This window comes from Megalops cyprinoides, chromosome 3 (genome assembly GCF_013368585.1).
Source record: "Megalops cyprinoides isolate fMegCyp1 chromosome 3, fMegCyp1.pri, whole genome shotgun sequence".
NCBI lineage: Eukaryota > Metazoa > Chordata > Actinopteri > Elopiformes > Megalopidae > Megalops > Megalops cyprinoides.
Window position 1 is genome coordinate 50,694,673 of NC_050585.1, and position 27,940 is coordinate 50,722,612.

At 43.3% G+C, this 27,940-nt stretch overlaps 2 protein-coding genes across 5 annotated transcripts; both read right to left on the bottom strand.

Moving 5' to 3' along the window:
- Nucleotides 1-5,074: 5,074 nt before the first annotated feature.
- Nucleotides 5,075-23,173, bottom strand: poldip2 (polymerase (DNA-directed), delta interacting protein 2). Of its 4 annotated transcripts, none has more exons than XM_036523970.1 (11): nucleotides 22,920-23,173; nucleotides 20,442-20,523; nucleotides 19,737-19,834; nucleotides 19,028-19,127; nucleotides 18,687-18,762; nucleotides 18,335-18,442; nucleotides 17,915-18,051; nucleotides 16,988-17,014; nucleotides 16,268-16,393; nucleotides 14,904-14,983; nucleotides 5,075-6,912 (listed from the first exon to the last, which is right to left on the bottom strand). In XM_036523970.1, the coding sequence occupies exons 1-11, from the start codon at nucleotides 23,096-23,098 to the stop codon at nucleotides 6,798-6,800; spliced, it is 1,128 nt and encodes a 375-aa protein (XP_036379863.1). In that variant the 5' UTR covers nucleotides 23,099-23,173; the 3' UTR covers nucleotides 5,075-6,797. The 4 variants fall into 4 exon arrangements, with proteins under 4 accessions (XP_036379863.1, XP_036379864.1, XP_036379861.1 ...); XM_036523971.1 differs by lacking the exon at nucleotides 5,075-6,912 and adding an exon at nucleotides 8,766-9,595; XM_036523968.1 differs by lacking the exon at nucleotides 5,075-6,912 and adding an exon at nucleotides 12,390-12,624.
- Nucleotides 23,174-25,585: 2,412 nt separating this feature from the next.
- Nucleotides 25,586-27,663, bottom strand: sebox (SEBOX homeobox). Its single transcript, XM_036523922.1, has 3 exons — nucleotides 27,564-27,663; nucleotides 26,912-27,138; nucleotides 25,586-26,525 (listed from the first exon to the last, which is right to left on the bottom strand). The coding sequence occupies exons 1-3, from the start codon at nucleotides 27,661-27,663 to the stop codon at nucleotides 25,890-25,892; spliced, it is 963 nt and encodes a 320-aa protein (XP_036379815.1). The 3' UTR covers nucleotides 25,586-25,889.
- Nucleotides 27,664-27,940: the final 277 nt, after the last annotated feature.

Genomic DNA, 27,940 nt, shown 5'->3' on the forward strand with positions numbered 1-27,940 from the left:
TTATAAAAAATCAATCCGTCTGTTCAAAAATAAGGAGCTTTGATTTTGGGATATTTTAACATCTGTGTTGACAGAGTGAACGATTCCTTTAAAAATAGTTTTCAGTCATTACTCAATTCTATAGAATTTATTAATCTACTCATATTCATGGCCATATCATTGACCTAGTTACACATGGCCTAGATACCCACAATCTCACTGTTCTCCCTTAAAATCCAGCTCTGTCTGATCACTTCATGATTACATTTGAAATTCCAGTGCCAAATATAGTAATGTTTCATGGAGAGTACTTCCTTTCCTGCTCAGTTATCTCCTCAGATGCATCATGCTTTCTGAAAGCCCTCCTGGAGGTGGATTACGTCGCAGGGGTGCAGATAATCTTGGATGTGTAGCTCCATGGATATACTGGCTAACAAGTTTAACACAACTCTCTAAAATACTCTTGAAATATTTGGCCCAATGAAGGAAGAAACACTATTGCAGTCAGCCCCACAGTTTAGTGCAAAATCGTTCCTGCTCAAACTGCCTCACTGTAGATGGAGCATGTGTAGAGAGTATGTGCAAGTCTCTTTCTTGGCATGGAAAGACAATCTGATGAAAAGAAAAAAAAACCCTCTCTTCATCAAGGTCATCTTACACTATTGTCATTGAGACCTTTACATGGTTATTCAACTCGCAAAAAAGTCATCAGATACATTACTATGTACAACTAAAAAAGATGGCATTGTAAGATAAGATAACATTGTAAGATAAGTTCATGCACTGGTGGTTGCAGAATTAACACACAATTAATGCACCATGCTACCACTAGCCATGCTGGGCCAGGTCTTGAGTAGACTAGCCAGGAGTAATTAAAATAATTACAACTTTAAAATCCTCTACATTCTCTGTATAGGATTTTAGAATCCTGTCATTACATATAGAGTTCCAACAAAATTCTAGAAAAGAATTGCTACCTGTACTGTGCTAACTCATGTTGTGTAGTTCTGTGAAGTGTGTGCCTGACTTGTTCATAATAGATACAACAGAGCCCTTACTTAAACGCAATCAAACTTGGACCCAAACTGCTAATGTCCCATTTCTTGCAAAACTCCTGGAGAAGGGGGTGGCGCAACAATTACTCACATTTTTCAATTCTCAGGATACTTGTGAAAAATTTGAGTCTGGTGTTTGCTTTTGTCATAGTATGGAATCAGCTCTTGTAAAACTTGTAAATGAAATGTAATTGAGCTTATTTTTCAGTATTGGTGCTTTTTTGACTAAAAACAGCATCTGACATCATTGGCCATAAAAGTCTTACAAATCAGCTAAAAGACCTAGTTGGCTTGGATGGGGCTGTACTTCTGAGAGTTAGACATTGCCAATTGGCCAGGGAGGGAAGATTTCAGTACTTTTGGAGTCCATTCCTTTTCTAAGGAATTGACTGAATCAATTCTCATATGTTTCCAATTAGAGGAAAAAGGCAGTACACCACATCCATTAAAACCTGAAAGACTGTTTGGTTAGTACGTGCAGTTAGGGGCAGCATTAGATCATTCATTCAGTCATTTGTTTAGTATTACCACACATTTATATATATATATGTATATATATATAAACCTACTCAATCAAGAGAAATCGATAGTTGAACGAAAGAATGAAAAAAGTTCAATGAAAAGTCTGTACTGAAACTATCAATAACGATTCCGCAGTTGAATTGATTCTCCACTGTCCTCTCTCTCCAATTAACAGACGATTTGGAGAATCAGGCCAGACGGATTCAGAAAAGGATTCTTTTGGAGTGGATTCTCCTTTCTCATTATCGCACAGATTTCAGCTCATGCAAATAAAAGAGGCCCCCTTCTATTATCTCTGGAGCATAATCTGAAGTCCAGCAACATTCCTCTCGTAAGCCTCTCTGCCTTCGGCTCTCCGTGTGTCGAGCCTTGGCCTGGTTATTCTGAGACACGCTGGTAATGTCCACGGCTGCGCTATGCTGATAATACACAGCTGTGTTTCTCACAGAAACCAGGTGACGTTTGACCCGTCACAAGAGTAACAGTATGTCTGAGCAAGTTAAAAACTGGATGGCAGAGTCTGGACAAAAATGTAAACTTTCTCTTGTCTCTGATGCATCTCTTGTCTGCAGCCTTAACGATGAAAGATGACATTAGAGAACTTGGTGTAATGTTACGCTCTTATATCCCTCTAGAATCTTGAAAAATGTCTTCAGAGTACATTTTTCCACTTTTCCATCAATACGTCCTCTTGCTGAAAGATGCAGTTATCCATGCCTTCTGGCCCTCAAAGCGAGACTATTACACTGCCTTACTGTCTGGCTGACAGTATTAGACATATTATTTTGTCCAAAATTAGATATGTTTTAATTTTTTGTTTGAAACTGTTCTACATTTATTAAGTGTTCTGGTTTATTGTTCTCCTCTGTTGTTTTTTGATTTGAAAAACATACATATTATATATTTTCATTTTAATATTTATCTGAATGAAAATAATTACTGTTAGCTTGATTACCATCTTTTTAAAATCTGAAACTTTGCATTGCAGAAATTTTTATGAAATTTGTTACACATTATGTTTAATTTACTGTTGGGTGCATGCCATACATTTTATCCCATTATGAAGAATCTAGCACTTCAAAGGTATTCCTCAAAGAGCTGGTAATTGTGAATATGAGGTGCTTTCATTTATGCAACTGTGAATTTCTCCAGAGGCTGGGGATTGTTGAAGTTTGCTCGGTTGGCTATGCTTGGACACAGTCCCCACCATGGATTGCACCAATATGGCCCGGTTTCAAAGCTGGTGCTTTGGAGCACTCAGTAGTCAGCTAACATTTCGACAGGAAGTACCTCCCACACTGTTCATTGTGGGCCCTGTATTATTGTTACGCCCGCATGAACAGGAAGTACTGTAAATAACGAGGGTTGTGTGCCAATGATTCTTTTTTTCATGGTTCTGTATCGTGACACTGAAATATGAAACGAAAAAGATCCCACAATCGGGTGGGGGCCTCAGGCACTGAATAAATGGAACCATTCATAACAATATGGATGACCAACAACACCCCATTGGCGGTAGTGTGGTGTATTGCTAAGGGGCAGGGTTCTTCATCAATAGGTTGCCAGTTTGATTCCCAGGAGGCAATGTTGTACCCCTGGGCAAAGTATTTAACCCAAACTGCCTCAGTAAATATCCAGCTGTGCAAATGGTTGATGTGTCAAAATAGTTCAGGTTTCTCTGAACAAGAGCATCTGCTCAAAGTAATGCAATGTTCTTAATATAAATTGGAGGCTGCTCAGCATCAGTGAGACCATTAGTTTGGCACTCAGACTATCTTGATGCAAAACAGTGGGTGGGAAAAAAAAAGCCGGCTATGTGAAGGGACACCATACCACCTCTGTTCTAATACACACAGACTACTTTTCTCTCGAATACTCTTTAGAAATAAACTGCACACCATCTCTGGACTGTGACAGGCAGTATATGTGAAAGCATTCCACCCACTACCACCTACAGTGACTCATAAGAAGCCACTGCAGCGCTGTCTAAATCTTATTACTTCAGTAAGTTACACTACACCCAACGCCAGTTTGGTCAGCAGGGTAATATATCAAAGTAATTTTCTCACAGATGAGCAGCCTGCAGACTGCACTTTTCTGCCAGAGTTCCAATCTCTGCAAACTGCGAAAGAGCACATCTCGGCCCTGCTGCACGCTTCAGCACCCTTTCAGCTGTTGCTCTTTGTCGTGCAATTCGCTCTGCATCTGTCAGACTCGGCCATTTGAAAACAGGATACTCAACATGTACGCGCCATTCAATGGGACTGTACACCCCCATCTCACCTTTCAACTGTCCATTTTCTTCACATTAGCTCCAGTTTGGGAGAGATTAAAGGCAGCAGACATTATCGGACACATCAGTTTGATGTTTGAAGAGATACGTGGTTTTGTACCTGTAGACATAACACACCTTTCACATTTCCATTAGCTAATATAGATCCACTGATTCTTTAACCTAATAGGAGGATCTCCTTTGATTTAATAGGACAGTGTACTTCACTTCAGGGTAACTCCACTTTCACTCCCCAGGTAAAGGACAGACGGGCCTTTCTCGGGTCGTTTTCATTGTGTGAATGGGATTTACTTCTTAGAAAACTGTCAACAAAATGTAATTCAATCTCACACAGTTACCAGCACATAAAAAACTCAGCAACGTTTTTTTTTTCCCAAAATGTTTATTTTTTTTCATTCTTCTCAACCTTACTTACAGAAACATAGGCAATAGCATGAATTCACTCACATTTCTTACATTTCGCTCTCTTATCAAAAGTCATTTTGCTCATTGTAAAAAAGGAAAAACAATCCTAAATTTCCAACCAGGACCGTTTCCCACCTACAATGTCCTAAACGGAGACCATCAACAGAGCATCAGACCAGTGTGCGCTTTCCGTCACCCGGTTACAAACCGATTCCCCCTTGGTTGATGAACGCCATCAGTGAGACCAGAAACCCTCCGTCCTGGTCCCCCAATTTAAAATAAACATACTAAGACTCCAGTACCAGGACTTACATGTTCACATTCTTCATAAACCTCTTCTGTTGGGCCTGTTACCACTGAACACGCTTTCCAAGGAAGTAAAATTAACATTACATAGGTTTCTTTTGTCGAAATGGCAATGGCGGTGATAGCATCTGAGACAGGCTGCTTTGCCGAGAAAGGGTAATAGTTTGACACCAACGCATGTACAGCATAAACAGTTCAATCAATGTAACATGTCTCCCACACTCCCACACACCCCCCCCACACAGTTCAGGCCACCGCTTTGCTAGAGACCCTGTCAATTTCACACATAAGCCAACAACCCAGCAGACCCCTCCGTCCCTGCTTAGCCCATTCTCCCATTTGCAAATGTCAGAGGAAGATTACCCGGCTCCACTACGACAGGAGGGCATGTCACGTGGGCACGTCTGTTTGAGATCCCCGTTAGACACGGAGCAGTGTGTTCTGTTGTGTGCCGGTGTGATACCGCGACAATTATGCTGGGAATTTACCGTGTTATACCAGCACCCCCCCCCCCCCCCCCCCCACTACTAGAGTTTTTGGGACTACAACTGCATTGCCCTCCCTCACTTACTGACAACTGCTCTGACATTGTGAGAACAGACAGGTGGGCGATTTGCAAATCAGTCCTCCTCCTCATTGAATCTTTCAGGACAGGAACGCCTCAACCCAAACCCGTCCTTCAACAACAGTGCACTCGCTAAGAGAGGTTTTTCCTCCTGTGCAGCTGTGTCACTAGGACAGAGATCTGAAGGCAATGCGGGACGGGTTGCTTCCTCACAGACCAGAGGCGTCTAGCTTTCATTCCTGACCAGGACTTAAGTCAAATCAGCCAGTGACCATCTGGGAAAAAAAAATGAAATTCTTTTCTTAATTCTAATTAGATTAAGAATTACATACAGTGGCCTCCAAATTTATGTCTATCGATGATAAACTTTGACAGCAACATCTCAAAAAATGAGAAGGACCAGATTGGATGCATGAATGTGTTGCTCACGGCACTGTTGCTAGAGAGAAGCCTCTTCAGACTCAACAACACAAAGAGAAGCAGTATTGTTTTTCTCTCCCCATACTGCATCTTCATGGCACTTTAGACCACAGTCAGATGAAAACCAAACAATGGAGCTCTATGGAAATACCCCTCAGTGCCAAACAAAAAAAGCAAAGGCCATGTGGAGGAGGACAGCGTCTGTTCTGCGAAAAATGAAAGCAGGGACTTAGGGGTTAATTTACAGTTTCCGGTCCTAGTGCCTCTGTCAGTCCTGGAGGGGGGATGGACAGAAGTGTATACAAGGACATTTTTGCGGCAGTCCTTGCTAAGAAGATCAAGATAGAAAAATTATGAAACTCTTGACATTCCAACATGATAATGACAAATCATGTTTGAAAGCCTGAGAGGAAATACTTAAGGGAAGACAAAAATCACTGTTCTGGAACAGCCCCATGCCTCAGTATGACAGAGCATGGGTCAACCTCCAGACAGCCGCTAACAAAAAACAAACAACAAAAACAATACCTTGAGGGAGTGAGAGAAATTCTACTGGGGGGGTAGTCCAAGATCACCCCTGAGAAATATCTGAAGCTCAAAAATGAATACAGGGGGATCTAGAGTGGTATCTAAGGATGCATAAAATACAGCTTGCAGGGCTCTGAATATGGGGGAGCAAAGCTGTTATTCAGTGTAGCTTTGGTAGTATTAAAAGTTTGTCTTGAGGGGATAAAAGGATTAAGTGCTTTTAATCTGCTTTTTCAATCTTCTTTTGCATCAATTATTTGTTACAATTTAATTTTGGGACAAATACATTTGAAGGCCACTGTAACAAAATATACCTTGCAGGAGTTTGACAGCCTCACCAAATCACTGTCTGGACACTTCCAACTTCCCCTTCTTGGAGTGGCTTAGAGAAAGTTAGGTGTCCCCCCTGCAGATTGACAGCACAGCCATTCAAGATTGCTTTCAGCTACTTATTTTGACTCTCTGGAAGTTTGTGAGTTTGCTACCTATATGGCTACGGTTTCAGAGGAAAAAAAATGCCCACCACCCCAAGCATGTCTTTTCTTTAGAAATCCTTTCTTTCAGAGTTTTATTTGGTTCACTTAAACTCAGGAACTGAAATCTTGAGGAGAAATAAATACTGCGAGCGTAAACATCACCTGAGGGGGGGAATAAAAGCTAAGGAAAACAAATTTGGTGTGAACAAGATGCTGGCTGTCACTGTTTTGCTGAGACTGATGCTGCTCTACCAGCTGTAGCCAGCGGGGGGCGCCTTGTCGTCCTTGTTGCTCTCCAGGGAGAAGGGAGGGATGCGCACGTCGAAATGGGAGCCATCGGTCCTCTCGATGCGAAATGTCCCCCTGCACAAACAGCTACATTACAGACTGCATGGATTCACACAGCTGGGTAATAAAAATCCACACTGACAGAAAAGTGTCCCTCAACCGGCAGCTAAAGTCTGCTACATGACTACATGTAAATGTTAAGTGTCAGCTTCACTGCCTTATCAGTTCCTTCACAATCACTATACATTCATTCTAACTATCGTGCACAATCAATTTCACACACACACACACACACACACACACACACACATTTGTGACAAAAAATAAAAAACATAAAAACTGCCACATTATGAAGCAAACATGTGAAGGCATCAGGACTGAACAGGTTATCAGAGAGTGTGAAGTACCACTACAACAGACTGCAAGTCAGCACAACACAATGGCACCCCCTACTGGCTAAAACGCTTAATCTCATCTCGTTTGGACACTTCACTGTCCTCGCTAGTTCTCGGCTGATTCCGAGAGCATCCTTCCAGCAAAATGCAATCAATGCTCATTAAATCTTCATGCAGACATACACAAAATGCTACATCGTCAATACCCGTATCCTAATAAAGTAACAACAACTGCAATAAGCAGACACCATAAAACGTCTTGCTTTTAAAATCACCTAAGTTGTGTATATAAAGGTGAATATAAGGCATTATAAATCCATTCTGTTTGAATATTTACTTGTTACGTGGCATTGCATCAGTGCCCCGACTTGGTTCCTGTCATTCACAGGTGACGAGGACTGGACTGTCAAGTTACAGCAGCAGACACACTTGCAACACCCCGGTCTGAAGCGCCACCTCATACCGATTCACACTCACGACCCGAAATCAACCACTCACAAAGACAGCCCTGATCCCATTCTTCCAGTCCAAAAGACATCATGTTAATGTTTCCCGAAGTGGTAACATTTTAAAAGAACAGACTCAAGACTGTCTTCTGAGGTGGCTGAACTTTTACTAAAAAGACCGTGACAGCTTGTGAGAAGGCAAACTCCAGCCAGTACTGCTACAAAGCTGTGCTTCTCAGTCCTTATCTGAGAGATTGATGTCTATGCTGATTTTTGTTCCAATTTAGCTTTAAATTACATTATTCAGTTTGATTCTGTACTGATCTGGATTTGACATCAATGAAGTCAGTAAGTTCTTTCTGGAAGGACTGTTTGAACTGTGGATGCACTGAATACGTCAGTTATACACATACATACTCAGCTTAGGTACACTTGAACTGTTTCACCAAGGACAACTGCCCGTAGAAAAAATTAATCTGGAAAAAGATGTCTGTGCTTCATTATTCAAAAGAGGTCCCTTTATTCAACTTGATTGTGGAGATGTCAAATATAGTTCACTACTCAACCACCAGCTCTGCATTACCGGAAAGCATCTTTGGGACATAGACCTGTATGGACATCAGGTCAGAGCTGGGAAACACTGCCAAGCTGAATAGCACAGAGGATCTGTCTCACTGTAGCCAAAGGGAAACGGATGGGTGAAACCAGTCTGCAGTTCCCCTGTACTTCACAGGGGTGCAAAAAGCACGTGGACCAGCAGGGTGGCGTACCTAGGGGGTCAAGGTATGACACTGCTGTTGCATATTTGACCAAGGTAGCACTACAGTAGTAAAATGCATCTTCACATGACCAAGGTAATGTAGTTTGCAAATTGTAAGCATCAGGTCACTGTCAATAAAGGAAATTTACTGTTGCTCATTACAGAAACAACACCATCAAACCATAAACAGCTCAAATACATTAAGGCTACACTCAATGCATGACATTACAACATCAGTCCAACATCACAGGACAGCATCACATTTTTTTTTTTTTGCATCACAAAAGTGTCCACGTTTGACAGCTCAGAATGCACATTGTAATGGGATGCACCAATCCAGGAAACTGCTCCAGTATTTAACCCCACACCAATACAAGGAACAGGCTTTCCAAAACACACGTCGATCTCTCTTCATTTAAAACATCTTATTTCCTCCTTACACTAGTACAATAAAAATAGATAAAACTAAAAAAATGCTAAAACTAAAACTGAAAATGAACAAGAATTCATTTCCCGTGGTTTTCTCTGCATGTGGTAGTTTTAACAGGCAGTATGAGGTAGGGAAAGAGAAAGCGTGGGTCCCTGTGACCGTAAAAAACTGAGGTACTATTCAAAGGAGTTACTGAAGGTATGAGGTTTCACCTGGCCCACAGCACCAGGTAGTAGTTTCAAAGTCATTATCATCTTCACTGTAAACACAGCGAGGTGTACGGCATACGCAGAACAGCCGGGTGTGATATAACGTTTCACCATACGGAGGAGTGAGTAGTTTGTGAGTGGTGTGTTCTTAATCTCAGAACAGTGCGGAATCTTGATGTGAAGTGGTGCATGGAGGTGAATGCGGTCTAGGCTAGCGGCCCTCTACCCTGAGCCGAAGGGGACCTGAGTTTGACACAATGGATCCCGTTTGATTACACGAGCAAACGGCTCAGAAGATGATGTACTGAAGGCTGCTAGGCTAGAGCAGGAGGTAAAGCTAAGGAGAGTGTGGCTGAGAGGACACTGGGGTCCCTCAGTGAACTTCAGCCTGAGCTAGTGTGCGGATTCAGAACAGGAACGAGTAGGGTCCGTCTCTGTGCCCGTGGCTGTCGAGAGAGAAGGACGGGATGGCAACGTCGAACATGGTGCCATTGGCCCGCTGGCAGGAGAACGTCCCCCTGCAGAAGGCGGAAACAACCAATCAGCAGCCGCAAACTTGGCAAGCTCAACATTCCCTTTATTCTTTGTCTGTGTGGGTTGCAGCGGTTTGGGCCGCCACAGGGCCTCTGCCTCTGTGAAAGCAACAGCCCCTGGTCTTAACCGCAACCTTTGGCACAGATTCCATTCCCCGTTTCATCCCAATATAGACCTCACTTCCCCTTCCCTTCCTCTCTGCAACACAAACAGCAACCCACGGGCCAACGATCACTGATCACACGCAGATTCATTCACTGCAACCCACGGGCCAACGATCACTGATCACACGCAGATTCATTCACTGCAACCCACGGGCCAACGATCACTGATCACACACAGATTCATTCACTGCAACCCACGGGCGAACGATCACTGATCACAGATTCATTCAGTCAGAGACTCCCTTGAAAGTTACGGCAAATGGCTGGCTGTTGGTGCCTTCTGCACCCAAATGAAGCTGTCATCAGCCTGTTCTACCCAAATCATGCCGGCAATAAGGTTAAATATCTAAAAGCCGGCCTGAGCCAACGGCTGGAGGCAGTTTAGCTACATTACATTACAGTATTGGCATTTAGCAGACGCTTTTATCCGGAGCGACTTACATAGGTTACAGTTTTTACATATTATCAGCTGGATATGTACTGAAGCAACTACCGGTTAAGTACCTTGCCTAAGGACACGGCGACAGTGCCCCAGTGGGGAATCGAACCAGCAACCTTTTGATTACAAGCCCTGCTCCCTACACTATGCTACGCTGTTGTCCCAGTGTCTAGTTAATATATACACAATATTTAGTCCTACTGGATGGGACCGATCCACTAATTGTATACCTAGATGGTGGACCCTTCTGACAATACCACAGTTGGTTGAGACCTGACACTGCACATCACCACACCATTACACTCGGCCAAAAAAAAAAAAAAAAAAAACAACACAACAAATCAACACAAGCAGCCATCCTTGATAATCAACAGCTCACACTCGGTCTTCTTTCGGCCATGGCGTACATTGCAGTCAGTACCAGTCACTATTTCTGCACTCATGAATATTCATGAGATTGCAAGCCTAGGAAGTAGGACCAACGGTCTCAATGATAAAGAGTTTATAAGCACCTGCACTTCAGAGAGATGGGATTTTTGTAAAGTACCGAGTGTCAGCCTTTCAATTTTTCTCAATTTTTTATTTTTTGGGGGGGGGGGCAAGGATGGTGCACTCCAAAACAGCAGCAGCATTCATAATACGGCTGGATTTCTGAATGTCACCTTCAACAGATACAAGTACCTTCCCTCCTGCTCAGGGTGCTTTAAACAACACACAAGCCTTCGCCTAATGCCTGCCCTCAAGACAAACTCTCATGCGAACGAACAACACAATGGGTGTGTTTGCGTGCCACTGTGTGTGCGTGCAGTGATGGGGAAACACATTCACCTCATTCTTTCTACAGTTTATTTATTCATCCGTTTACTGCTTTGTCATTTGGGCTCAGTTACATTTCAACAGTTCGCATCAACTATTCACATTAACATTACATTCCACATGTTGTTCAGTTTAAAATCCCCAGATACAACACTGTGCAACTTCTGCAGCTTCAAACAAGATAATCAATTCACAGAAAGAAGAAAAAAAAACATCCATCGCTGTCAGATACATTACGCAATACTTGATGTGTTGTAATCTTAATGTATTATAAACTACAATTAAGCAGGTATAAATTACAAATGTACATATCTGACCAAACTGGGGTCAGTGGGCTTTGAATAGATTATTGGACAGAGGGAAAACCTGCAAGGTGCAGATGCATCATGACGTTTAGGGCCAAAAGCACAGGACAGGACAGCACATTCTGTCTGTCGAGCGAGTTCTGTGACATTGCATTTGGACTTGGGCCTGTGACATTAAAAAAAAAAAATACCCTGCAATCCTGAACAACACCCATGTTGAATGGAAAAGTGCTACCCTGAACAAGTGCCAATGCATTACGCTTAACATCTCCGTGTTAAGAGGCTTTATGCAATACAATTACTGAAACACTGAAGAGGAAGAAGACTCCAGCCGTTTTCGGGAAGTGGTCGCTGGTATTTGTCAGTAACAGGGTGAGGGCGGGAGGGTGCCCCTGTATCCAGCTTGGCACCACTCCAACCACTTTAAGTGCTACGTGCTTCAAAAGAATCGTATGCAAAGCAAAGGTGAAAACCATCGGACACAATGGCTCTCTCTAATTGCTGGCAATTAGGACTCAACATTTTTGCACTCACCAGGGTTCGTTTGCCCCAAGTTTTAAAAACATTATGTTTAAAGTCCACACTGAAGTGTTTTAACAATAGATTAAAGCCATTTGGCCATTTGGGTTTGGCTACAGTGCTCCAAAAAAGGCCTGCATTATAAGGCTTTTAATGTTCTTGCCTCTCGGCAAGACGATGTAATGTTCAAAATTGTTTTCTTGTGAAAAAAAAAAAAAAAAAATCGCCTTACCACACATTGTTCCTGAATTAGACTCTGAAAGCCTTGCTACGTGAAGATTAAATTCAAGAACCAAAAAAAAGAAAATATTACCAGCCAGAAACATGAGAAAGAACAATTTTTGGTAGTTTCCTGTAAAACTTATCAGTTTTGTCATTCAGCAAGCGTGAGAATTACAGGCTCTCTCTCTCTAGGTCCTTCCTGAGAGTACTGTGCTGTTCTCTCTACAACTAAGACTCAGGAGTGGCCTGGATGTCAGAGGTCACATCACAAATGCAGGTGCAGTACTGGTTTTGGTGGTGGAGAGGAACTCCCCGGGACGCAGGGCAGATGGGTAGGGGGCTGGTGGGGGAGGAGTACGGGGCTGGGTTTTCGTGTTGGGGGGAGGGGGTTGGCGGGGGTGGGGAGATAGGCCGGTTCTCAGGCTAGGGAGGAGAAGGGCCCCGGCAGGAAGCCGTTAGGAGTATCGTCTTTCTTGCTTTCGAGCGAGAAGGGCGGGATTCGGACATCGAAGAAGGTGCCGTTGGGCCTCTCGAGGCGGTACGAACCCCTGTGGGAGCGAAACACAACAACAGGCAGCGTCAGAGCCCGAACGCCGGCCCGGCCGCCCTGCTCTGCCCTGCCCCCAGCACAGCGCACCTCACCCCGCCTCGACACACCCCCGTCCCACTGTGCTACGCACCTGCCCCAGCTCCATACAACGCACCACTCAGCACACTCATGCTATATCCAACATCTGCACTGCCTGGGAAACGGGTGACGGATCGCTGTATCTACTCAAACCACAGCGCCACACTGCCCGTTGCCAGACCAGATGGGCTCGAACTCGTATGCCAACATGGCCAAACAGCATGTCTTTGCCGCTTGCCTAAACGGAAAACAAATGAACCTCAGGTTCACTGGAAAGGGATGGAGGTGACATCCTCACTGTGTCACAGCCTATGACAAGGCACAGAGGACTACAAACCTCGCCAAACTGAGACACACAGACAGGCAGGGTACTGGGTGTGTCTGCCGGCAGGGCTGTAACACGCTCAGCGACTGTAAGAGACTTAGAGGCTGGAAGGCTGAGAATAAATTCACAGCGCTCCCTCATGGCAGCGAGCGTGAGTGTGAGTGTGAGTGCGAGTGTGTGCGTGCACGGCGGCCGGTGCACGCGGGGGTCCTCCACTGCAGCCACGGGGTCTGCGGGTCTGCAGTCAGGGCAGCAAAGCCAGCACCCCACATTCATCCTGTGAGAGCATGTGAAAAACCGATTTAACAGAGTAGAGCCACTGCCCACACGCGCGAAAGGCCTGCGCAGACGCATGGGGTTTCACTGCGTTATTCTCTATCTGCAACAGCAAGCCACAGCGATTCTAGAACTTCACGCAGCCATATCCTGAGTGTACCAATGTTACAATGTCTGCAGACAGGTGGTGCAGCACCTCACGCCGATCTGTCTTTGAGTATGCATCAACTCTCAGGAGAAAGAAAAAAATAAGTTCTGCCTCAATGTGGCATCACCTGAAGGTAAGCAGTTACAGCCCTGATATCTGGCTACGGTCCCTGAGTTTTCCACTGCTTCCCCTACAAACTGTAAATAGCTCATCTTTTTTTTCTGCAATATCTGAAAAGGTGAGATTGTATACTGAAATCACTGCAGACTTGCTTTGCATGCAGTAGAAAGATCGCCAGTTTCTGCATATGTGCAGTATTTTGTATGCAGAGGAAAAATATGTAATTCTATATACAAGTTCTGCAAACTAAGACAGGGGTATACAATGGTTGATGTATGCTATCTGGCAAAGATGGTAACATCAAAAATAAAGACAGAAAAAGATCTTGCTAATCCTATGATGCATCATCTACTCAATACTAGGAACTAAAACAATAGACAACCATTTACAATTGCACAATACTCCCTGAGCATGTGATATTATTGTAAGTGACTTACAAAGCTTTATCTTTTTACACATTATGTAACCCATTTACACACATGGACTTTTATTGGAGCAACTGAGGGAAAAGACCCTGGCTCACACCTGTAACCCTCGGGTGCAGAGTCCTGTGGTCAAAGTAAAGATGTGCTGTGTTTCACTCCAGGTACAGATAAGGTTGTGAATGAGAAAAGAAATTCAGAGACTGGAGGCCAGTCTTTCAGCCTTAGTGACCATGAGAAATATCCGGAATGGCTTTGCTTTAATTTTTTATAGACGCACAGGGTAGCCCTACAAAACATCAACTCTATATCCCAGTATGAGGTGTGCTCACACATATTACCCCAAACAATCTACATCTGTACTTGACAGTGTTCCTACTGCTTATTTTAATTAAATTAATCATGTTTAAAGTAAACTACCAGTAAATTAGACCAATACTGTAAAGACTAATTAAATCAGCAATTACACTCAGGCCACAATTCCCACAACTGCCCAAGTCACATCCAGCCATTCAACTGGATTGACCACGTCTTGCTTTTCACTGACAGGGACACAGTGTTCTTATGCAACCGTGCACACTGCATGTTGAAAGTGTGCAGGTCAGGTAAAATCTGCACCCTACACACAGACAAGAGATAATGGCAGAACACAGTTTGGAACGTCACTACAAGCTCAACTTTCCTGTACTACGCAAACATGACGTAACAAACATTTCTGACAAAAGGGGGCTTGAGTACCCATCCCCCTGGATTTCCCTTCAGTATGTCCTGATCCAGTGCCCTGGGTGATTGTGAGGGTGTGTGGGGATGTGTAGGGGTGTGCGGTGTGTGCGGTGTGTGTGTGTGTGTGTGTGTGTGTGTGTGTGTGTGTGTGTGTGTGTGTGTGTGTGAGAGAGAGAGAGACTCACCACATGTGTCCACTGGGTGCCTGCAGGGAAACATGGCTGCTGTACTGAAAGGCTGGCTGCTCTTTTGATAACACCGGCTCCTGCAGACAAAAAAAAAAAAAAACAAACACATACGCGCGCCTGGTGATTCTCAACGGCCAAACAATCAAATGAGTTTTCAAAAACGGCACTTCTTTCATTTCTATACCACCTCAAACCACATGCTCTGCAAAGCCTAAACTAAAAAAGGTCTATAATGGTAAGATGAGGGTTTTGGAATTCCCGTTCATGAAAACTGAGCAGATGGTTGAACGCTGGGAGTCCTCTGCGGAAGCATGTGTTCCTTATGTGTAAGGCTAGAAGGTCGGCTGACGAAGCTGACACAGAGTAGCATAATTAGGACGGTGATGTTGTTGCCACAGTGATGCACCATTTTTTAATAAATTAGTTTATTTATGGCTGGCGCATGACTGTGGGGAAAAAAAACAGGTTGAAGTAAACCTTGGATAGTCTCATTCAAATATTCTAATGTAATTTTATGTAGACATGTCTAGGTTGATTGGAATTAAGTTGCTCAGTTTTTCAGAATCATTGCTGTATCATAAATTTGCAAAATACTAACACAAGCACAATCATAATAGATCATTCTTAGATTAAAATAAATTAGAACAACAGCTCACAATTACTGGGTAGTTAGCAGACTAATTCTGTACATGAACATAGTAACAATTAACTACATTATTGTTATTACTATTACAATATTACTACATTCTTGACTTAGTAAGTTAATCTTTATCAAATGACCTTCATTCACTCATAACTCGATTTATTTTGTGTGAACATGATTAAAAATTCTTTTTACTGCTAAGCTTTCTAATATGATGGTTGTTCCAGCAGCTAATCCACAAAGGAACGCATTTTAAATGCACTTCTACCTTACCTCACCGACTTAAGTACCCACAAAAATACCCTCAGAGAACAGTTACGAGTACAGGTAATGCCTGATATGCACTCCTCTTGGTCAAACATGTACGTGTCTGTAGTTTCCCCACACACGATAATGCAAACATGTTCCTCCATCCTCCATCTAGAAGGTTCTGGAGCCGCCTTCATTCCTACGCTAGCTATGCACATTCTATTCAGACCAAGTCCCTTCCAGAGTGTTCATAATGAGTCAGCAGATCAGAATACTTATAGCTTCTACAATGGCAAAGACAGAACTTTCACTCTGAAGCACAGCTGAACATCTGGTCACAAAAACCAATCACCTATGGTGTAACCCCATGATAAAGGGGAAGAAATGAACGAAGCATGAGGAAGATGAAGTGAAAGCGAGGTGCATGCGTCCCCATCCTCCCTATCCGGAGGCGGAGCGGTCTGCTCACCCGCCCCACGACTCCTCGGCCCCTGACCGTCTCCAGCGTTCCCGACAGGCTGAAGATTCTCCAGTGCCGTTCCCTCAGCTGCACCACCTCGCCGCCCATGTTCTCCAGCCGGATACAGTAGCGCCACTGCGGAGCGGCACACGTGCACGCGGGGAGAGGGGGAGAGAGAGAGAGACAATGAGGCAGCGTCACTATACAACACTGCAGGAGAGGGGGTTTAGTCAGCCGCACAGAGTACAAAAATACAGCAAGAAACCCGTACTAAACATACCCACACCCAGGCTAAACCGTACCTGGAACTAAACTAAACTAAAAACACACACACACACACACACACACACACACACACACACATACATACACATACACACACACACATACATACACACACGTACACATACATACACATACGTACACATACATACACGTACACATACACACACAGGCAAATATCCACCTGCAACACACACACACACACACACACACGTACACACACAGGCATATATCCACCTGCAACAGTTACAAGTACCTGCTGACAGGCACAGATATATCCCAGGGCAACATCAAATTACTAACTGCCAGTTGATCAAGAGCTGCTACCAATATAACAAGATTTGCTGTTGGGGTGGGTCTGTCGCTCTACAGGACGGTCAACAAACACCGGCCAAGGGCAAAACGGACAACTAAATTTTGGATTTTTGGAAATGAAATGCTACTCACCCAGTACACATGGGAGTTTTGAGCTTCCTGGCATAAAAAAAAGGAAAAACGAAATCACTGGTGAAGCAGAACATAAATGGTGGGCAAAGAGAATAATGGTGAGACAGGAGGACAGGAACGAGAACGAGGTGACTGAAGTATTCAGTTTGGTAGGACATGTATGGCAAATCTGTACATCAGACAGGGCTGTTTGTACAAAGAACTTATGACAGATTTACATGTGTAAATATGCCATTTCAAAGACATTAATATGCTTTTTCAACAAAAAAGTTTTTTTCCCCAATTTATAATATTTTACAACACTTTACACTTTAATTTACTTGCTGGTCCATTTCTGTTGTGTAGACAATATGTAATATTTGCTGATTTTCAGAACCAGACTGATCTGATTTGTGATGCTCTTCCATAAACAGCTAGCGCTCTTACCCACCAATGGTGGGGGATTCTTTAACGCCATTTCTGTTTGGCAGTGCACCTAGTGCACAAGGAATATAAGATATTACATTATTACATTATTGGCATTTAGCAGATGCTCTTATCCAGAGCGACTTACACAGGTGACAGTTCTTTACAATGTTATCCATTTATACAGCTGGATATTTACTGAGGCAACTGTGGGTTAAGTACCTTGCCCAAGGGTACAGCAGCAGTGTCCCAGCGGGGAATCGAACCAGCAACCTTTACGGTTACAAGTCCTGCTCCTTGACCACTAAGCTGCACTGCTGCTGATTACAGAGTATGCTTGCAGACGCTCTTACCTAAATTGCCTTACATAGGTCACAATTTTACATGTGATCCATTTATACTGCTGGATATTTACTGAGGCAGTTCTGTTACAAGACTGTTCTGCTTCTTAACCACTATGCTACACTGCCGCCCATATTAATGTTTAACTTTAATAGTAAGTTACAGAGGTGCCAGTCTCACCCTCATGCCCATGTAGAAGGGGATGACAGTGACACGGATGTTCTCTGTGGTTTCCCGGTGCACGTCTGACAGCTCCAACCAGGGGTGATTCTTCTCCTGCCATGCCCGCAGGGTGTCCCTTGGGACGAAGGGGGGAACTGGGGGGGTGGGGGGTGCACCAGGACATAGAGACACACGAAGAAAAGCAAACACTCCAGGTCAGATTCACTAAACTGCTAAGCACATTCACTCTAATCTTTCCAGCACTGAAGTGGCCGCTGTGTGAAGTGACTGACTCCTGCCATATGACTGCTATCAATTTAGCCATTAGCCAATTTATCAGCTGAGACCCACTTCTAAAAATTTACATAAAACAACATCACAGCTGTTAGCATATGTGGAAGAAAACGGGTAGTACTGGAGAACGTGAGGAAAAGCTACCTTTGGAAGGGTTGAACATGAGAAACCGCTCAAAGAGCTCGTGCTGAATGGGAATCTGGTCAGTCGAGTTATAGGGCAGGATGTCCTCATGACTCACATAGTCCAGACCTGAGAGGGAGAAAGGGAGCGAAAATACAAAGCATAAGACAAAAAAAGACAGAAATGTCAGTTGAAAAATCCATAGGAAAAGATAATATAAAGTGGTGGAAGGTCAAAAAGTTGATCACAAAGTCTGGTTTTTAATAGACTGGCATCATTTATGCATCAGACAGATCCAAGCTTGAGAAACAGCGCATGGAGCCTAGCCAGCACAGCAGAGCTGACAGAGGGCAGCTACTACACTATGCCATACCTGGAATAGCATACAGGGCCCTGCTGTCGTCGTGATTGGCCAGAAATGTCACCGCTTCAGTCTGTGACCTCTGAGACTGCGAAAACAACAACAAACAACAACATTTGTACAATGCCGTACACAATGCTGCTAGAGTCTTTAAAATTTAAGCACCTCACCCCTCAGCACAGACTGGCCGGGGCTAGGTTCTAAGTGAATTTCGCATCAGGGTCAATTTGAAATAAGATTAGGATAAGGAACATCGTATTTAACTACCTTTTTAGTGGAGACATATCTATCATTATATTACTTCATGGACAAGACCAGAACCAGAGCTTTAGAATTTGAGGTTAAACACTCACTATGTGAGGGCAGTCCCGGGTGTCGATGAGGACCTGGTAGTAGGTGTGAGTTTTTCCCTTTACCTCCTTTGACCCATGCGCCCCGGGGGGCTCTGGCTTACTGTAAAAGCAAACGAAAAGCACAGAGGTCAAGGACATTCTGGGGGGGGGGGGGGGGGGGGGGAAGGAAATTCTACCCTGTACATTGAAATAACTGAAGACTGTTCCATTTCTTTAAAATGTCAAATATTGGTCTTAAAATCAGGTTAAAAACAAAACTTAAAAAACAATCCTACTCAACTATTCTCATTTTTAATCCCTCAGATTAGGGTAATTGGTCAGCAGCGTGGGTCTCTGACTGCTCAGGTCACCGCATTAATCTGAACTCCAGTCTGAAACAGTTCTGATGCAATCCATATCTGCAGTACTAGGCAGTCAAGGCCAATCCACGTTACCAAGCAGAATTACCAAGGGCCAGAGCTTCACAGTCTGCCGATTTCAATTTCCTAACAGCCATCTTAACTTCAGTGCCATTCAGATATACAGGTATTGTGACAAAAATACATTCTTCTATTTGCACTGCAGTTCTTAACTCTCTCTACGTTGCTTTGAAGAAGCATGTCTGACTTAGAAACAAACAAAAAAAAAAAAACTAGGCGTGGCCAGCAGAGGACTGTAGCACATATACACATGCAAATCAAAGTGAACTGAGAAGAGGGAGGCGTGGCACCTCTCAGAAGTAGGGGGCGTAACATCTCGGTCGTACAGCCGGGCGTGCCAGGGGAACAGCACTATCCCTCTGTATCCGAAAACGCTGTGCAGGAACAGCTGCGGAAAGAACACAGACCCTGACCTCACATACAACACCATTGCAGCATTTCCTGCATAACAGTTACAGCCTTAAACACTTACTGGAACTGCGTTACATTAATCGGAATTAGAACCAGAATACGACTTTATTGGCCTAGCGTGCTTTTACACATACAAGGAATTTGACTCCTGTTCTGGTGTCTCACGTAGTGCTTTCATACAACGTCAAGGTGACAACAAATACCAAACAACAGCAGTGCAGGACACATACATGGAATAATGATGGAATGAATGAGATATATAAAAATAAATGGCTACTGTACAGTATGTTCACAGCTACTGCACAACAGGGTAAAGTGCACACGAGTGCAGGCTGTGGGGTCTGTAAATGTTACCCTTCAAAAGGGCAAAGAAACAGCTTACAGATACTTCCAATACACACTCCACCTTTTCAAAAACATGAATTAAAAGCACAAGGAGGAAAGTCAAGCAAAAGATGTTAAAAATATATATGAGGTAAAAATTCGATCCAGGTGAGTACAGGTGCAGGTGAATGAGAGCTGCTGGAGGTGTGTTGTTGTGAGGAGGGAAAGGCGCAGGGGTGCGTTGGAGGAGGTCCTCTCACCTGTCCCGTCTCGTATTTGCCATGCTGCTTCGGTGCCTCGAACACTCCGACTGTTTCCAACACCTTACCCTCCGGCCTGTTTCTACCCAACACAGGGCCACAGCAAGGGACAAACACAGGAACAAACATTCACAACAACAAATGCAGAACTTAAAAACAAGCACCACCATTCTGGGATTAACATGTCCAGTTTAAGTACTGCAGTCTGAGAACTGTCAACTGTCAGCATATTCATAAACCTTCTAAACCGCCCATGTCTTATTTAGAATACAGCTATATATAATTCGGTAAAACCCATCTATTTGCCACACTGTTTGGAGAAACACACTTCATTTTCCCACTGAAATCCATATTAGGACAGTCTGAATTTTAGGGAGATGACCTCACTTCATTAAGCAGCAGAGAAATCAGTGGCCTAAAGCTAACCCTAACTACAGTGGTGCATGTGGCATATACGGCACTTTGTCCAGGCTTATGACATCTACGACAGTAGAGAAATCAGGGGACCAACCCATTTTATCTTTTAATGGTAGTACCTAAATTACTTAAGTTTTAAGAAAAAAAATGGCATATTGCCAAATCGCCTCCATTTTCGATGAGGGATACAGCCCTGGTTCAGAATGGAAAGAGCTTTTTTCCCCCCTTACAGAGGGGTTTTCTTGTTTACCCCAGATACTGAGATATGTAAGACCTAAATCATAAAACGCTTCATGTATAAGACGGCAGATTGAACAAAACAAGATGAATAAGGAGAGAACCTCAGCCTCACAAACAGTGAGATTACAAGGTCACTCTGTTGTTAATACAGGAAGAAAATTGATATTTAAGCTTAAAAGCTCAAAAAAATGTAGCTAGATCAAAAGGATATATAATATCCATACATTCACATTAACCTTGTACCCAGCCTTAGAATATTGTTTACAGGGAGTAACAGCAGGTCACATTAAAATCCTGCTAATTCTGCTTTATTGCTTCTTCATAACAGGAGGGTGTGTGTGTGTGTGCGCATGTGTTTGGAAGGGGATTACTTCCTACAGTAATCCAACCTTGTGACAATACAACCGTTAATGACTACTGCAGCAGAGATAAATTTTTAAAACACAACAGACACCAATAATATCAAAAGAATAAAGCCAAGCATGTACACAAATAAAACCCTGATATTACCTAACAAACATGAAACTGTGACAAAAACTCTTGGGAGACTCTGACAATGAAGTCACTGAGACATCGGAGTAAGAAAACCACTAAATTATATGTCAAGATAAATAAACTTAAGGTGGAAATGCAAGTCTGGGCTGAATCTGTTGTAGTCCTTCAGCCCTGAGCTGGTACTGCTGGAACACACGAGCTGTTTACTTGCTTTTCTGGCTACGTGCCACACTGCTCCTAGTCTCACTTTCACCACAGCAATGCACGCAGCAGATTGAGGCCTAGCGAGCAGGCTACAGGAAGGGAAATGGCTTAGTACCGTTAGTCTGTGTCACCTTGGGCTTTAACAACACGTAAACTTCTTTAGATGACGTTTCTCAAGTGTTACCTTCGGAGAAAGCCAATTTACACACGTTGGTTTTGGCCATTTTTTATGTGGATAGGTGTAATGCCAACAATGGATTCAAATGACTCTCCTTCCGTCTACTCCGTGATCATTAGATATAGAAATAACGTTACACAAACGGGTAGCTCACAGCTGACATGCGTGCTACCGTCCTTTCGAGGACAGATCGTGTACAATTAAACTGACGGCAGACTGTACAGAGAACTCGCAAGCCACATGTTTTGGTTTTCGTTGTACGTCAGGCAAACCGAAAGCTTTACGCCTCAGCGAAGTGAAAACTGATTCCAAGCTATGGTTAGCTAAACTATGTCTGCGAAGAACTGATTCTCTCTTTCCCTTGCTCTTCTGACACAGCTAAATTACTAAATAAACACACAGCACAACAATCTGGAGCCAGAATGTAACGCTATGTACCCGCTAGGCACCGCTTAGGTACGGTTCAACAAAACATCCTCTGACATTAGATGGCCAAAGTTTGTTACATGACACATATAATGTTTTGTATAAAACCAGACTCGCAGTCTTCACGTTTGAAAAGCCGATACAAAAACACGTAGCTGGCTGGCCAGCATAATGATCGAGCGTTAAGACAAACTGACCTTGGTAGCAAAGCCAGCTATGATCGCCACACCGCACTGATTACACAATCGCAATAAGCTGGCCAGCTAGTTAGGCAGCTAACGACAGAGAGACATTAGCTTGCATGCTACGAGTCATTTAATTTCAAATGCATCGTTTGGGTATAAACGTGTTTTGTTATTAGTCTCGATATAATTCGCTATAAAGGCCAGAGGATTGTGTTTGGGTGTCGTGTCCCGTGTCCTATCTAAATATCTAGCTATTGTCTGAGCCAACAAGCAAGCAATGCTAACGTGGCTCGCCGCTAGCCGGACTGGCTAAGAGAGAAAGAAGGTCCTTACCGTGAGGACAAGTACCGCGTCTGCTGAATGCTGAACAGCGTGCATGCCGAGCAGGGCAAGCGGGGCCTGTTCGGTTCGTGTCTGCTGCCGTAGTCGACATTCAAAACCCGAAGTGCCTGTTTTCTGTTGTATTTGCTAACTGTGGACAGCAAACCGCGTCGTATTGCACACGCTGCCATTTTTATTTGGGTAGCTAGCTAGGCTAGTTAGCTAGTAACGTGCACCGTGCACTCGCTCCGATGACTTACGCAGCCGCGTCCCGAGGCAGCCTGGGAAATTCGACCAGCTAATTATATAACCGCAGCCGTGTCCGCCGCAGCTCGGATGGAAACCGCCTGCGCGATTATGTAACCCGTTTTATTTTGCATTTGTCCTGCCGAGAAACGTTGGCAAGCGTTACATGCATTGTGTCATTAATTTTGGCGAATTTTGGTGTTGAGAGTTCGGAGCAATATAAGTTAACACATTGGACTCGGAACAATGAATGACTCATATATGTACAGTTATGTGTATTTTTTTGTAATCCGACAGCTACCGAAGTTTTATGTCTGACAAATGACTGCCTCCTGTCGACTTGAATATTTTATCCGTGTTGTAGAAGATTCCTTTCCCGGTGGCTATAGATGTTTGAAAATTAATGTTTAAAGGAATTGGTCATGATTGACAATGGTCAACGCATGGACAAATCTGGCCTGTGACTGCTTATGCCTGTACGAATGGTTAGACGGAAACTGCTTGTGCAGAGTATACTGATACTGAAAATGACTGTGCTTTGCCTCAGAGTGGCCCGCATTTAACACAATACTGACACCTTTCACCTTCTTAACTGCAATTATATTTGGTTAAATCGGATCTAGCAAGCTTGTTGTAACGCATATTAATCACTACCCGGTACAAATGCACCTAATGTGTTTCATTACATCTTCATGATCATTATACTAATCCTATATCGGTTGTATTAAAGGTTTATGGATCGTTGTTACTAATTCAGTTGTGGAATAAGTCTATAATTGGTGGAATGTCATTGATTTGAAAGAATTTGTGGTAATTCACAGTTGGATTACTACAATCTGCACAGTGCTTGATAGAAATATAAAACATAAGATTTTGTACTGGAGAAAAAAAATTATTATCATTAAGTGTTAATCTGGGAGTTTTATAGTATATCTATATTCAGTAATTATAAATTTACAGAATAACGTTAAAACTGCATTCTAGCATTCTAGAATTCTCTCTTTTGTCTTACCAAGTCTGTGATCCATGAGCATGTTTGTTTGTTGTATGTTATTATTTTGATTTCGTCCATCTATTAGGTCCTGTATTGAAAGATGGATTTGAAACAGCAAAATCAAAGAGCAGTCATTGAATCTTTTGACTATCATTCTCCACTCCCTCTCATGTTCATGTTTTTTTATTATTATTATTTTCTTTTATTAATGAATAAGCACACAGTTACAACATATCCCTTCATATCAGTTTAAGATTAAAGGATGTTGCTGCATCTGGAATACTAAAAAAGTATCTCTCAAAGAATTGAGATTTGACACCCGGATTAAGGTTTTTTGAAAGATTATTTGGTATTAGAGATGATTATGATATGCAGAGATCACTGTCCAGCAGGTCAGGCAAACTGTTAGGGCTCCAGTCTTCACAGTAATAACTCATATGTAATACAGCACTGAGAACCTTAAATCCAGCCAGAATTAAAGTGCTGATAAGCTGATAGAACTTGAGCTTTGTTTTTAATTTATTTTTTTCTTTTCTTATTATTTATTTGCCTTCTATCTATCTACATTTATGAAAAAAACATTTGTTATGAGGAAAAAAATTATTTGCAGCAGTTTCTACATGAGGAAGCCATTTTAATCAGGGTGATATTTTGAAAGATTTGAAAGATTATACTCCCTGAAACATTAAGCAGGAAATAAATCAAATCCATCCAGAACATGGAGCAGCACAGTGTTTCAACTTCTTCAGACCTAGAAAGGCTTCAGTTTAAGATTTTCTCTGTCATTTCCTGTTCATGGTCCTGTACGGGCTCTCAAACAGTAGAAAGAAATGGCACTCTGATAGCTGTAGTCAAGGCCTTTGGGAACAGCCACTCTACTGGAATGTGATAAAAGACACATAAAAAGTTGCTTGAAGGTAAACTGATACAGACAGCATTTAATGACGGTAAATGTCATTTTATATTGAGCACCTTAACATCATGCTCATATCATCAGCAAGGTAATATTTCCTGGATATCTGTTGGATTAATTGTGCTGATTCCAGAACCATTCATTCCCATCCAGATTTCAAGTGTTGAAAGAGATGTTGTTAAAAAGGAAATTGTAACATGTTTTTTAATTTCATTGTTTTATTGATTTTTCTTAAATTGCATATAAAATAATGCCCACCAAATGAAATAAATTAAAATAGTCACATTCTTCATCACATGTTACATCACAATCTCTACAAATAAATATCTAATTAAATATACATTAAAAATGTCAAGAAACAGTTTAGATTATGCAGGAAAGTAACGTGGATACAGAAATAAAGCAAGACATGTTCTCTCAGTCGTCTGCCTAAATAATTCAATCATACTGAATAAGAACACCCCAAGCCATGTAAAAGCATGCACTGAAAAAATTTGTATACCACATACAGCCAACCAAAGCCCTGCTGGATTTCCATATTACTGAGGAAACCCAACAGCATTCATGACATGTAACACCTGAGTCATCTTGTTGTCCTCCAGATACCAGTACATGTGTGCTTATTCTATGCCCAGACGTAGTGGGATTTCCAGTGCAATGGTAGTTTCACTGGGACACAATGAGATTACAGGAAGCAAAACAAGGCCTTTGCATGGAAGGGGGATGAGTGAACAAAAAAAGGAGTAGAATATCAACAGCAGTGCTGAGGGCTTTCTAACATGGTGATATGTGGAGGTTGGTGTGTGTATATGTGTGATGTGAGAGTGCATCAGAACTCCAGCAGATTTGTGACAACGGCGGCATTGTAGATCAGGTCGGAGATGTACCCGAGCGAGGTCTGAGGCCCCACCGAAGGATGGTCCTGCCCGTGGGGGATGTCCCAGTATATCTGCTGTGGGTGAGTGGGAACCACCTGGTCTACGGAGGCGCAGCTGTACCTGCCCTGGGTGGCAGAGTGAGGCTGGGCCCTGGGGTGGCTGTACCCTGGTGTGGCGGCGCAAAGCTGGTTGAGCTCGTCCCATCTCTGCTGTACAGGGTGGACTTGCCTTGCAATGGACATTGGGGGGGCCCGGGGACCGACGTGGGGGCGATGGCCGCTGTCCCACAGCACAGATTCGGGAAGATCGGGGGAGACGGGGGGAGGGGGCTGGGGGAGATGATGTGAGGCAGGGCTGCTGTACTGCCTGACCCAGTCTGAGTAGGACTGCCGCCCAGCGTCGGCCTGGTGCTGCTCTGGCCCAACCAGCTCCCCGAGTTTGGCTGAGGTGAAAGAGTGACCGAGGGCGGGGAGGCTGGGGGGAGGAGGAAAACAGGTGGTTCCGCCTTCTCTTCCAGGACTCCTCTTCACTGGTCTGCTGAGCCTGCCGCTCTTTATGCTCCTTGCTCGTCTGTTCTGGAACCAAACCTGTCACGGACAGAAGGTTAGGTATGTAACTACAACCAGGCCTGGTGCTACGGGGGTGTTTGGGGGGCATCGCACCCCCAGACGGACCTCTGTGCACCCCCCAGTTGTCTCCTTATATCCTGGTGTCTACATAATATTTATGACTTTTTGTGCACCCCCGTGGATTGCAGTTGTATCTCTCTGTATTTTCTCCAGGCGCAGAGCCTGACTACAACGCAATCAGCTATTATGCCTGTATTTCTTCAGTACATGTACGCTTTAATGTAGGCAATGACGACGGTATCGGTCAAATCAATAAGTAACGAGCTACGCTAATGTTGTTGGGTAAATAGATATACTAGATACATGTAACTGCGAATGTTTTCCCGCATTCACGCAACGCTTACCTGTATTTTGCTCTCAGGTAAGTGTGTGAGCGCAGCCAGCCTCTCCCGCAGCGTGATGTCCGGGTATGGCGTGACCACGAAGGCCCGTTCCAGTTCCGATAACTGCGCACGGCTGAAGATCGTCCTTTTTCGTTTTCTTTGACCCTCAGCAAGTCCTGCTCTGTCCGGCTCCAGAGAGGACGTTGCAGGCTCATTCACCAAGTCTGTTGGACACAAAAACTGCGGCTCTGAGCAATTTGTCTAAAAACAATATTTTGCTGTATTACATCAATTTATTACTCTTTATTACAACATAAGTGAAACATTTGAGAGACAAGATTGATACAAAAAAATAATAATTCTATATCATACCTGGATAAACACAAACTAGGACAAACGCCTAATAGTGCAGTTAGAAAATTCGAAAATCTTAGGGGAGAACTCGGGACGGGGTAGATACCACGCAAAAAAAAATGAACATATTGTGATCATTATCAACTTTTAAAATACACGAAATACTTAAGTATACAGTGCATACACAGACACACTAATGTATTTCATGTATTTCAACATACATACATATGTGAGTTAATACATATATAAGCTTAATATTTATATTACATCAATGGCTAAAAATAAATTTCATCAATATTTTTAAGATGAAAAAACTCACCTTTAAATTGTTCCTTGTCTTTGGATAGGACGAAATCTATGACCCTGTCGTCAGACAGTTTCTGAACGTTGAAAAAATCTGGTTCCATGAAAAGCGCCATAACTCCTCCACAGAGCTGCTTGTGCCACTGTGATGTTAATTTGATGACAGTGTTAACCACGGATTTCGTTCCTCCAACGTGTCCAAGAATATGAGGGTAAATTCAGCATCCAAGTGTGCTAAGGTTTGGCAATTCTCCCGTCTTATATTTGCCCTCTTCTGCCGCCGCCCCGCCCCTCCTAAATCCAGGTGTCAACCAGAGTGCCCACCTTTCTCCCACCCAGCTCGACAGCAAGTGTGACGTCGCGGCTGACCCAGGATGAGGGAGATGAAAAAGG

Bases quoted from the DNA above. Each gene is read 5' to 3' on its own strand.
- poldip2 (XM_036523968.1), bottom strand. From the start codon at position 23,098: ATGGCAGCGTGTGCAATACGACGCGGTTTGCTGTCCACAGTTAGCAAA. The intron at 18,443-18,686 runs GTATGGCATAGT...TCTCCCTCTCAG, and splicing joins GGCCCTGTATGCTATTCCAG to GTCTGGACTATGTGAGTCAT. The intron at 17,015-17,914 runs GTGAGACTGGCA...TTTTTATGCCAG, and splicing joins CCTTCTACATGGGCATGAGG to GAAGCTCAAAACTCCCATGT.
- sebox (XM_036523922.1), bottom strand. From the start codon at position 27,663: ATGGCGCTTTTCATGGAACCAGATTTTTTCAACGTTCAGAAACTGTCT. The intron at 27,139-27,563 runs GTGAGTTTTTTC...CAAATTGCTCAG, and splicing joins AGACAAGGAACAATTTAAAG to AGCCGCAGTTTTTGTGTCCA. The intron at 26,526-26,911 runs GTAAGCGTTGCG...TGTCCGTGACAG, and splicing joins TACCTGAGAGCAAAATACAG to GTTTGGTTCCAGAACAGACG.